Here is a 12,437-nt window from a genome sequence, read left to right as displayed (position 1 = left end):
GAGTAATAAACATGCTGTAAAGTTTGCAAACACAGCAGCACGCATCCCTAGGCACAGCTCTCTTAGGGCATGAGCCTCTCCTCATTTCATTTAGTCCAAAATGTAAAGGTGACTTTCTGTAAGCCTCCACTTTACCTTCACAAGTTTGTATCTTTGGCAGAGAGCTCAAAACTGCTTACAAGCTGTGAGGCACACAAAAAGACTGTATCAGCATCTTGTCACTCCATGTTTCTACACAGTATACATGCTCCACTACCCTTGCATCCTAACAGGCATGCCCATCACTACACCCTTCACTGGACTTGGAAGCTATAATGTCACAGCCCTGAATTCTGACAGGGTTTCTTTATGACTTGAATTTCTCTCCAGATTTGGCCTTCAGTGATAGAGAACCTGTATTCCATTGTATTTTCTACTCCTGCCCCAGAACAGTAAGCAAAACACTGTATAGATAATTGCCATATCATACCAGGTGTAATTAGTAAGAACATGTAACAATTTATTACTGTACGATGACCATTCTGAGCCAGACATTGAACTAATGCAAAATCCTTCAGTGTCACTGACATATCACAGCAAATCAGCTGCAGCTAACAGACTTATTACATTTTGGATATAAAAGTACGTGATGCATGAAATGGAAGTAGCTGAACACCCTTAGTAGATACATAAAGGTAGTTTTTACTTCACAGAGAGATATAAGCAATGGCAAGATAAGAATACCACAGGGAACCAGGCTTTGAGAGGTAGGTTTCTCCAGGCCAGCATAGAACAAGAGACAGGAAAGGACCAGGGGTGGAAAAAGAACAACACATCAAAAAACTTCTATTTTCTTTTCTAAGTATTTGTGCAATGAGAGGAGGGCCGTTTTCCTGACATATCAAAGAAGATACAGCGTGAGGGTTTAATCTTATGTAGCACACACTAAGTGGATATCTCATAGTGAGATACTTAGCTATATACTGATTCCAGGCAAGAATGTTGTAACTTAATTTACCCTGCCGCCAAATTATGCCCTATAGGACACACAATTCAGAATGAAGCTGTCAGTTCCTCCACAGATAAAGGATCTCATGTGGTGTAGAACTTTTTGTGCATGGTTTGTGAGTGCATATGGGCCAGACACTATTTATCACAGCCATCTGAGTGCTTATGCATTTTACTTCTGTTGTAACTGGATGAAGTACAGTAACAGAACTGGGAACAGCATATTCCCACTCTCCCTGTATCTCTGGTGACTGAACTACCTACTAGGCTGTATATTCATGCTCCCTCTCGGTCTCCCTTTGATTTAGTCAGTCTTGACAGTGTAAAATAGAGATGGGTGGCTGCATCAAGATCCCATATTTAAGGTCTTCTCCTGGCAGAGGGAGCATATGCACAGGTGTCCCACATTACATCACTTCAAAAAACATGAGTGTGTGCACAGACTCTGACCTGCTGTCCTTTTCCCCGTTGTTTTACAGCCCCACTTCACAACTAGCTTTCCTTGAACACAGCAAAAAAGCCCATTCTTCATTTTGTGAAGTTCTCTCAGGTACCCGCTACCACAGCAGAGCTGTCCTTGACAATGTCTTTTCTGAACATACTCCACACCTCATTAGTCTTTTCTGGTGCTGCAACTTCTCTCAGCACAAAAAACTGTAATTGTTACTAGTGTTGCATAGAGGGGAATGATGCATTTTACTATTCTCTTTGCAATGAAGTCTGATTTTCTATCTGGATACATGGTATCAGCCTTTCGTGCACTGCCACATTCAATTAATAAACTGCAAAAAAGGGGGTGGCAGCATTTATTAGGGTGGATGATGTTGAAGAGTATATGCAACACATATGGATACATAATCTGCATTCTTCGTTCTTGTTTAAAATGGATTACAGTAATTTTGGTCATTGTGGACTGGCAATTGAATGTGAATTCTCAGTGCAACTTTGAGATTAAGGAAGCACAATCTTCGGCTGCTTAAGCACAGGAATATTAAGCAGAGGTGGAAAAAATATTACCTATGTGATCCATATGCGATAATATAATATATATATATATAATCTTCCCAGTGTTACTGACTGCATTTCAAATTAGAGGTTGCACAGCAACAGGGTTCACAAAAGAGCCTGAAGAATGATTTAGCAAGGGGCTAAGAGAGCTAACCCTACTGTAGCTTGTCCGAGGAATAAACAAAAACTTTTAAGTTTACCACTACATGCATACAGAAGGCTTTGCCAGCTGTACCAACTCTTTAAATCTTCTCAGTAAGGGAATGCTGTACCAAGTTCTTTAAATCTTGTCAAAAAAAAGACTAACAGTATCTTATCTGAATATTAAGCCTAGATTGGTTTAGATAGGTGATACATATTTTCATAAAAATACATACATAATTTCTTAGAGATACAAAAGATCCTCTGTTATCTGAAGCTTTGGATACCTTTCTAGAAGATGGCATGAGACTCAACATCACTGGTTTGATTCAGGAAAAATTCTGCTTTGCATTATGCAAGGATTCAGACTGAATGGTCTTTTTGGTCCCTTTTGGCCATGAAGTCTATGAAACAGAATTTTTCAACTTGAAAACTTTCCATAAAGCTTCCTCCTCATTCTAAATATACAAGAAGTTACAGCAGGGAGTGGAGGTGGTGTCTCTCTTCCAGTTGTGGAATACATTACTCCTTTCAGCCTCAAATTTTCTGAACCATTTCCTTCCCAAGAGTATTCCACACAAACTACATTGAGTACAGTTCTTTGGTAAGGACCCACTGCTAACCTCTGTTCTCTTTAAAGTTTTTTTTAATCTTTTCCCTACCTGAATTCCTCAGTTCCTTCTGCAAATGTATTGGTTACCTAAACAGATAATTGTATCGAAGTTTTACCTCTTTTCAGTAAAAGAAATTGAGTCCGTTGTCGTCAGCATAAGGTTGTGAAGATGGGAATTCTGTTCTGAATTTGTTCAGAAGTGGCAGATGACTTAACATATGTAACTAACCTTTAAAGTGAGTGAATAATCCCTGCTTGTCTTTTAGTCTGCTGCTGTGTAGAGGTCTATGACATCACATTGAGCTTCTTGCTGCCTGTGGTCCTTGAAGATCCCGTAAGAAATTTGCATAAGACCTGGCTTTGTTTATACACACACTACTTAAAATCAGACAGAGCCAAAGAAGAGCATTTAATATTTATTAAGCCTTTGCAAAAACACAGACATTTTTCAGTCAACTTGAAATTCATTATTTTAGTCAAATTCAAGTATTTCTTGCACATCTTACTGGATTGGCACTAACAGTAGAGGCAGCAGCATGAGCAGAAAGCATTGGCGCTTATAACAGAGAATCAGAAGGCTAAGGCTGCACAGATCTCAGAGAACTTGATGTATCAGATACAGTAACAAACTACAGGCAGTTTCACCTTCAGTGCAGATTGAAACTGGTTATTTTATGCTGTGTTACTGGATGGCTGTTTCTAGTGTGAAAGACAGATGCCTTCTGGTGAATTTTCCAAGCCTAGAAGGAAGTATTTCGCATACTAGTAAGCACAGGAGGTGCATTTGCATAAAAGATTTGCAGCAGAAAGACACATTTTTAAATTCTCATTCTATCAAATTCCGACTCTACATCTCCACAGCTATTCAGAATAACACAAAGCTGGAATTGCACCTGGTAAAAATGTCTTCTCATCCCATTTGCTCTTAGAGAGGACCCATGACATGAAAATGTCACCTGAATGCGTGCCTAGTAGCTACTGGCAGTACGTTCCCTCCTTCCTGAGCATCTATGTAACATGTATAATTCTGTTCATCTTTCTGGCTATGGAAATCTGCATGTTCAGCTGGCAATAAGATCAGTGCAATTCCTTGAAATAGTCTTAAAGCCCTTACGACTGAAGTCTCACCCATCTTTTCTTTTTTTAAAAGAAATTACTGAATTACTAGAAGAAGCAAGTTTATATGTCTCAAAATAGAGATGGATTAGATGACCTGGGCTGGACATCCAGATGTCTTTTCCAACCTCAACCATTCTGTTATACCATGAAAATAATCTTCTAAGCCCCAAAATTTTCAAGAAATAATAAAGTCTTTAACAACTAAGGGATTAGGTCCTCAGACTAAACTGACAGAGGCAGAAAATCTTTAGAAGGTGCATTAATTTATGCATACTGAGAATTTGTTCCAACGCAGCTTCATTTATTTGCATTACGTGGATCTGAAATGTTTGTAAGACCAATCAGTGTTCAGAAGAACAAACTATTTTTTTATGAGAAAAGGGACCTGGGTTACTTAACTGTCAAGTACCTTGACATGAGAAACAGAGGAAGTGAAAGGATTATACAGAATGTAAAGTTTACAGAAATATAAGAGCTACAGGCTTCCACTACATGAAAGAACTGTACTTCAAGTAATAGAAATACAGAGAGAAACCCTGAAGCCCACAGTCAGAGAAACTTGAAGACAAAGCAGGATTTAGTTCAAATTCCCAAGCAAAAAGCTAGCAGCACAAAAGCATACAGCAATAAAGCACAGCTTGTATAAGCTTTTAAGCTGTTGAAAATAAAAGATAGATCTTCCATTCATTAAAGACTCCTGCTGAAGAAAAGCATCAGCATTATACAGATCACCAGAATAGTTTTAAATTCTTGATTCATCTGGAGATTAAGTTTTGCCAACTATACCCATGCAGAAATATTTTTTGCACTCAGTTGCAGCGAAACATCGCATACTGCTTACAGCAAACCAATGCCATTTCACTATTTCACTCCCCTTGTAATGTCATTATTTTCCAGTTCCGTTCTCCAAGTGAATTCTATTAATCATTAAACACTTAAGGCACAAGCAGAAATAAAAATAAATAGCATCCCTAAAAAAAGTCAAATACTTAATTAGCACACCTTACCTGAAACTTTTAAGTCTCAGGAAATAGAACAGACCTTAAAACACTATTCTGATCCTAAAAATATCAACAGAAAAAACACTACTGAAATTGCTTCTTTATCCTGAGGACTTATATGCACAATAACAATTTAACAGCTATAGCTGTCTGAAACTTCTATTCACTCACCTTTTGTTTTTTAAATAGACAGGTAAAATGTAGTTAGTTCCTCTGTGGATTTCTACTCCTACTGGGATGTCCAGCATCAGGACTGCCCCATTCACACTGTGGGATTCATACAGCAACACCCACTAAATTGCTCCCATAAGGACATGTAAGATAGACACCAAGCAGGGAAATTCAGTTCACCATATAGAAGCATCTACAATGAAACTACATAGCAGCCCAGTCATCTGAGACTCTCTGTTATCCATGCAAAGAAATAGACACTTAGAGCGCACAATTCATCATACCCTGAAACAGATGTCTGAACAGCCTATTTTCCTCCACTAACTACAAACAGAGCTTAAACTGATTAGCCAAGTTGCAGGTGTCCATACTACAGATGTCAAAAGTCAATTAAAATTAATTCCACCTTCAGATCACAGGCAGGTGTCCTCTTCCAGGTCAGCCTGTACAACTGAAGGTGGAATTGCAGTGACTTGTCTATCCTCAGAGAGAAGCTACCTCCTCCACCTGTCTGCTAGCAAAACAGACTGTAGAAGCAGCTCCCGCTGCCATCTACCCTCCTCCCATCTGCTGCAGTCCTGTGGTCAAAGCTATATGGGTACCTTGCATCACTCTAACACGGGGTTATGCTAAACAAGTTGATTTTACCTGGAATGGAATAGATTGGGCAATGCTTGCATGATCCCCTTCCCTGTCTGAGCTAAGCAGCACTGGACTCCCACAGTGACAAATAATGGCAAGCAATATATTAAGTCGTACAGCTGCTGGCCAAAGCAATGTATACTTACAGCCTATGCCGCAGGCTTTGTTTTACTATTGAGACAAGACTGATGAATTCAGACATTCCTCAAAGTGATTTATTATTGTTGTAACAAAGAGGGTTGAGTCTTCTCTTTACAATCATCATCAAGATGGGTTAAATCAGGTATTGTTTCAAGCTTACAATTTAGTAACTTCCCGGCATAAAATCCCATTCTAATAAATGAAGGGCTCGTTTACTGATTTCAACTTACTGCAACCACAAAAATTTGCAGTTCCTATTCCAAGATACATATGCACATTTAAAAAATACTGATGAGCACACCTGTTCCTCAGCTGACAAAGCACATCTACAATTACTTTTCACCTCCTCCTAGTTCCCTATGTGTAGCTACCCAGTGTCTTTTATGAATAGGAATGTTTAAAAGCCATTTGCAGAAGAAATGGAAGTTCCTTATATATAGCTGGATTGTTTTGAGATGGGTTCTGGCATTCACATTACCTTTTTTCCTATGCTCTTCTTCTTCAAAATCTGAAATTATATCTTCAACATAATGAAACAGCAGAAAAGGCTCAAGGTGTCAAGACTCCCATGTACTCTTCAGTACTTTGACCCTCGAGGGCCAAAGCAAGAAGTCACTGACACATATAACAAGAGCTCACTGCAGTGTTTAGCCTGATTCCATCAGGCAGAAGCTGCTTATGACTGATGCTACCCTCAAGTGTCAATATGCAGCATCCATCCCAAGGAACTCTGACTAAAGTTAGTCATCTTTATTCTCCCAGTAAAGATAAAAGATCTACAAATATATTTCAGGTTTGTACATTCTATGAAATAATTAATTTGCTATATAGATTTTCATGTAGAATAAAGCAAGTTTACCCCTATAGAAAAGTGGTCCTACAAAACACAGTATTTCCATTTGCTTGGAATAAAACATTTTCAATGCTACTTTTCAGATAAGAAATCCATTAGATCTTGTTCTGCAAAAGCAATCTCGCACTGATAACAACTTCAAATCCAACAACTGATAATTTAATGTTCTATTCCGCTTTTTCTAGCAATTACAAGTTGCTTGAAAATGAAATTACAGTTAATATTTCTCCCCAGTGAGGCGGTCTGACATGATGTGTAAATGCTTACATTGCCCTGTAAGTCAGCTCTCCCCAGAAGAGATGGGCTGGCAGCATGAAAATAATTAAATGCCAATATACAACTGGCCTCTTTTATGAAAAATAAACAGGCACAAAGACAAACTGTTCCGCTGCTTATACTAACCAACAAATGTTGAGATGCCTATTTTAAATATAGCAATGAGGCTGCAGTGCGGTTTACTGACTTCCATAAACTCAGTTTAACAATTTAGAATGTTTTCAGAACTAAAGTTCTTATTCCTCTGATGATTCTTCATCTGCATTGACCTTCTCTCTTTGGAGACACATAAATGCTGACTTTGCTGTGCCATCTCCACTCTGTTGGGAAAAGCAAATGAAGGTAGCCCAGACAAAGCCACAGAGCCCAGTGTAAGCTGTTCGCAGGTAAACAGGGACCAAAATGAAGTTTGACAGCTGTGTTGGAAGGAGAAAGAGCTCAGTTAGTGCTCCAGGCATTGTTAGGTCTTACACCTACACACCCAATGACTCCACTGACTTCTCACTGGGTTAGATATACTATGAATGCATCGGACCAGGTTTTCTGAGAAAGAAAGGCTCACTGAGTTACCCTAAAAACTCACCTGCACAAAAGGCCAGTACATCAGTCCCGTCTGAAATGAAAAGGAACCGTGTGTTATTCTTACAGATTCAATCACAAAGATTCATTCTTTTCTTACCACACTTAGCAAAGACCAAACCATATTTAAGTAAAGTTAATAAAAGCTGTTAAATTGTAAATTAAGCTGCGTAATTTAGAAGTTGCAATGTTAAACTTCTAACCATCTTCATGAGCCTCTCTGCTTCAAGTTTCTCAAACACATTATTCTAACTCTTTTTAAATACAAAACTCTAAGCTTGGTTAGGTCTTCATAGTCACCTGACATCAGATACATAAGCACATTTACCAGACGGATGGACAAATGTTTAAATATGTGAACATTCTTTTCAGCTATGAATGAGAAATACCACTGAACACTACTTATTTCACACTCATTGCATTTATTTGCAACGTTCCTTCTAGTTACTCATACATGTAAGGCTTTTCTGGAAAAATCAGTGGATAACTTACTCATAGAACATAAGGTCAATAGAAACCTTATGTTTTGATAGGATATAGTGGGCACTGTTTTTAGAATCATCCTCCATAGGAATAAAAATAATCCTTTTCTATCCTACCTATATAGTTCCACAGTGTGAAGAGAAATTCACATTGCAACACAGTTTCTCTTTCTCTTGTATTTTCTCTGCTATTCTATCGTTCTTGCACCTGAGATATCTTTAAAATTCTTAATTTACTCAGCTCTGAGGTAACATGGATAATTTTCTCCTGTGTATGCAGAAATGCAAACCAAACCTAGCTATTTATACCAAAGTCATCTTAAGACAAGGGATTGTGTTTCTGAAAGTGAGAAGACTGTCACCAAAAGGTATAGGCTGAAAACGATTCCAAAAAAAGATGTCTCTGTAACTAATAATTTTAACAGGTGTTCATTTAAGTGTTGTCAACAGCATTACTGTGGGTACTTCTTAAGAGAAAAGGTAGTACAGTCTGTATCAGTGTTGTATTGTAGGGCTCTCATTCAAACAGAGCTGGGTGCAACTGATGTTATATATATAAACATTGTACATTTTTAAAATAGCATCATTTCACCCATCTGGCAGTAGTGCCTGATCCAGACTACCCTGACTTCACATCACTGCTGGTACGTAAAGCCTCCTACACATAATCAAATAATTGAGTGAGAGAAAGGCTGTTGGAGGAAGGAATATTTCTAGTATTCTATCCAATAATAATATTTTTATGCTTAGCTGGGAGATAAATTAATTGCTTGCCTCACCTTATATGTATTCCAAAATTTCTTTTTACAGTCTGAAAAGATGTCCTCTTTCCTCTGAAGGATGCTCATACCTAATGGCAAAATATTTACAACAATCAGAAAAAATGCAAAAATGAAATGTTCACTTTTTCCAATGCTATCCCAAACTCTTCTCAAACTATAATAACTTTGAAAGAAAAGCTGATCCCATTACAAAGGAAAAAAACCATTTTGGCTACCTAATAGTGCTGCATCGAATTTCCTGATCTATTGACTTGGCTCTAGCACTAACATCATAAGTCAGCTGGAATATACAGTACAGGTGGTGCATCATATCTGTTCCACTGCCACATAATTCACCGGTGGTACAGCAGCGGAACAGATATGATGGAAGTACCTTTTACACCCCTGTGATACAGAGAATAAAGCATTCTTGTGCATTGTTGAATTGTCAGAAGTGGCTCAGATCCTTGAAGGAGTTTAGGTGTTTACAGATCACTGAAGTCAGTGGACAAGGACACCCAATTTTTTTTTATTATTATTATTTTGGCCATAATCAATATGTGATATTTTTACCTTCACAAATAACTACATCAAATCCAAATTCTAGAATTGACAAGCAGAACGGTTTCCAAAACTACTTGTTTAACCCTCCACATACAGCTTTACAAAATTTTAAATAAATTCTAGCTGATCCAAATTCCTCTTGATTCCAGGAAAACACAGCCTCAAAACAGGCTCCCATCATTACACCCAAGATTAAGAGAAAAGCAGTATGACTTGAAATTACATATTAGACACATACAAACTGGAAATAAATTAAATGAATGAATTCCCATCGCATGAAATATTTAAAGGGTTCAAATTAATAAACCCTTTAAACAGTGTTTCATGTGATGAGAATATTCAGATGTCAAATTAAGGCCACATCTTTCTAAGAGATGTAGCAGCTCCTCAAATATGACCCACCTTAGCTGGAAGATGTGACCAATCTCAAGCAAAGGTATTAGACAACATGTTTTTCACAAACTGATCTAAAATCAAAAGCTATGCATTCGCACATAAGCAGAGGCCCAAAGTTCCTTAGTCCAACTCATGTATCTTTCTAGATATTTTCACGTCACGCAGTTGTGAGCCTCTCTCAATGAATGCATTATTTTGCTGAATCCATCATGCTGCTACCCAGTGTAAGGATTTTTACCATCCCTTTTGTGGCCCTTAAAATCCTTCCGGACCTCGGGCAATTCTCTGCTGACACCCTGACATAGGCAGACAGGACTTCGAGAGTAGCTGGGGTGTGACTTCTTCCTTCGCTTCATTTATCTTCAGTCACAAATTGAATGATTTCCCTGTCGATGTCATAAAATGCAGAACTCCCAATGCCAGGGAAGAGAGCACCTGTCCTGTTCCTCTTCCACATGAAGTTTAAATGAAGTGAGCACCTTGTTTTACACCCGTCTCACCTACTCTTCTGACTCCATCATGTTTATTTTTGAAATAGATACTCGTCTTCTCTAAAGTCTCATCTTCCTAGCTTTGGAGACCATACATTAGTAGTACGCTGTCTTTGCAGTACAGTTTATTTGCTGAGCTATAGCATCTCCTGAGATTTACAGTTAATTGTGTTTTGGGAACGAGACAGCCGGTGCTGAGCGCCGAGGGGGCGATCCCAGCAGAGGTGCGCGGTACGGCCCCTGCGAGGCGCGCTGAATTCTGTCACCGAGCAGCAGCCCCGGGCCCACGGCAGGACCCCGCTCGGCCCCGCGCTGCCCGACGGCACAGAGGCCGTGCGCCGTGCTGCCCGGGCCCTGTGCCCGCCCCCCCGGCACGCACCGAGCCCCGCACCGGCGCTGCCGCAGGCGCCCGTACCCTGCCAACCCCGTCCATTGCGGGCGAGCAGCCCTCACCGGGGCTGCCGGCGGCACTCACCTGTGTAGAAGGCGAGGACGGCGACGGGGGCGCCGAGCAGCTGGTCGCAGAGCACCTTGCCGAGGACGGCGGGCGGGCGGCGCCCGGGCAGCGCCCGCTCCAGCGCCCGCAGCCAGACGTAGCTGAAGTTGCCATGGAAGGCGAGGGCCACCAGCGCTACGCGCCGCGTCTGCGCCCAGTCGGGCGGCTGCCCCCGCCGCCGCCACAGCTGCTGGGCCGCGTCGCCCGCCGCGAAGAGCCCGCCGTAGAGCAGCACGTTGCAGAGCCAGGGGAAGCGGCGCACCCCGCCGCGCAGCAGCGCCCCGGCCATCGCCCGCCGCCGCTTCCGCCTGCCGCCGCCGCCGCTTCCCCGTGGGCCCGCCCGCCGCCGCCCCGGCCCCGCCGCCGCCCCGGCCCCGCCATCGCCGCCGCCCCCGCGCCCCTCAGTGCTCCCCCCCCGCCGGGCCTGCCCCTGCCCGGGAAGGCCGGCACGCCACAGTCTGGCCGCGCCGGTCTCCGCTGGGCCCGCGGGTGGACGCTGGGCACCCGGGCTCCGGCAGGTGGGCTGGTTTTGCGAGTGGCTGTGCGTTCGCTGGGATGCGGCGGGCGCTGCGCCTGCCGGGCGTTGGGCTGAGCTGCACCACGGAGGCACCGTGCGGTGCTGCTGCAGCAGTCAAGGGACAAGTGAAGTCTAGGCACTGTTTGCTTACAGCCTTCTTCATTACCTCCTTGTTGCTTGCTTGCATGAGTAGGTTAGGGTCTGTCTTTTCCGTTTTGCTGTTTTGCAGCCTGGTTTGTTACCTCGCTGCACAGGGCTGGCACACGCCTGCTGAGCAGCAGCAGCCCCCACGGTTCCCCCACTTTGCCCTCTGCTATTGAGACCATTTGAGAAGAAAGCCGTAAGGGATGTGTAGTTTACTTAAGAGACTTGTGTACACAGCTTTGTATACACAGAACCATTGCTACAAAGCAGATTTGAGCTCCATGCGGTGAGCTTACAGCTGGGGAGGCCTGTGTCCTGCAGGGAGCCCCTGGGCACGGAAGACCAGGAGCCCACGGGGGAGCACCGGGAGCCTCACCCCGGCCGGGCAGCGGGCTCAGCCATGGCTTCGGGAACTGTCTCCGGGCAAGAGGTGGGAGTTTGCTCTAGGTCCTAATAGTAACCGGGATAAATGCCTTTGAAACGATCATGAAATCTTCCAGGAATAACTATAAACAGGCGTGGATGGCTGGTAGATTTAATTATGTTTTAATAGCAAAGTAGAGCGAGGTGCCCTGTGCTTGGGGGACACGCTGCGCCCCGGCCCGTGGGCTGCCCTGGACATCGGTGGTATCTGCAGGTTGTGCTGTTAAAGAATACAAATAGTGCTACAAGGCAGAGGAATGCATACCGAAAAATAGCTCCAGCTTGAAAGAACAAAAATAAAGCCCTGGAGGCGGGGCAGGGCGGCCCGGTGTCCCCGGGCTCCCCCTGAGCCTGGACGAGGCCCGTTCTTCGGGGCTGTGCAGCGTCCCCCTGCGGGACCCGGAGGCGGAGGCACGGTTTTGGTGCCACCGTAACAAGCCCCTGTAGACCGAGCTGGCGACACCGGGGTGGCAGCCGAGAGGCTTGTGAAGGCTGAAGCCATGCCGACCCCTCCCGGGGTACCGTCCTGCCGCGGCCCAGCGCCGCAGGGACTCCAACCCACAGCGCCCCGCGCAGCTCTCGCCTCGCTGCTCCGCCTCACTGCGCATGCGCCAGTACCTGTCACCTCCCCG

At 43.1% G+C, this 12,437-nt stretch overlaps 1 protein-coding gene across 1 annotated transcript; it reads right to left on the bottom strand.

Annotated features, from left to right (window-relative positions):
• Positions 1-3,145: 3,145 nt before the first annotated feature.
• On the bottom strand, positions 3,146-11,065 carry MPV17L (MPV17 mitochondrial inner membrane protein like). The gene is made up of 4 exons (XM_055806198.1): positions 10,701-11,065; positions 8,793-8,863; positions 7,536-7,565; positions 3,146-7,368 (listed from the first exon to the last, which is right to left on the bottom strand). Exons 1-4 carry the CDS (start codon positions 11,008-11,010, stop codon positions 7,189-7,191), a joined length of 591 nt encoding a protein of 196 aa, XP_055662173.1. The 5' UTR covers positions 11,011-11,065; the 3' UTR covers positions 3,146-7,188.
• Positions 11,066-12,437: the final 1,372 nt, after the last annotated feature.

The sequence above is a fragment of the Falco peregrinus genome, chromosome 5, assembly GCF_023634155.1.
Source record: "Falco peregrinus isolate bFalPer1 chromosome 5, bFalPer1.pri, whole genome shotgun sequence".
Classification (NCBI taxonomy): Eukaryota; Metazoa; Chordata; class Aves; order Falconiformes; family Falconidae; genus Falco; species Falco peregrinus.
This window is presented reverse-complemented; position numbering and strand designations above follow the sequence as displayed.

Coding starts and splice junctions, on each gene's coding strand:
- MPV17L (XM_055806198.1), bottom strand. CDS start 11,010: ATGGCCGGGGCGCTGCTGCGCGGCGGGGTGCGCCGCTTCCCCTGGCTC. Junction 8,864..10,700: donor CGTCCTCGCCTTCTACACAG/GTGAGTGCCGCC, acceptor TTTTGCCATTAG/GTATGAGCATCCTTCAGAGG. Junction 7,566..8,792: donor AATTTTGGAATACATATAAG/GTGAGGCAAGCA, acceptor TTTTCATTTCAG/ACGGGACTGATGTACTGGCC.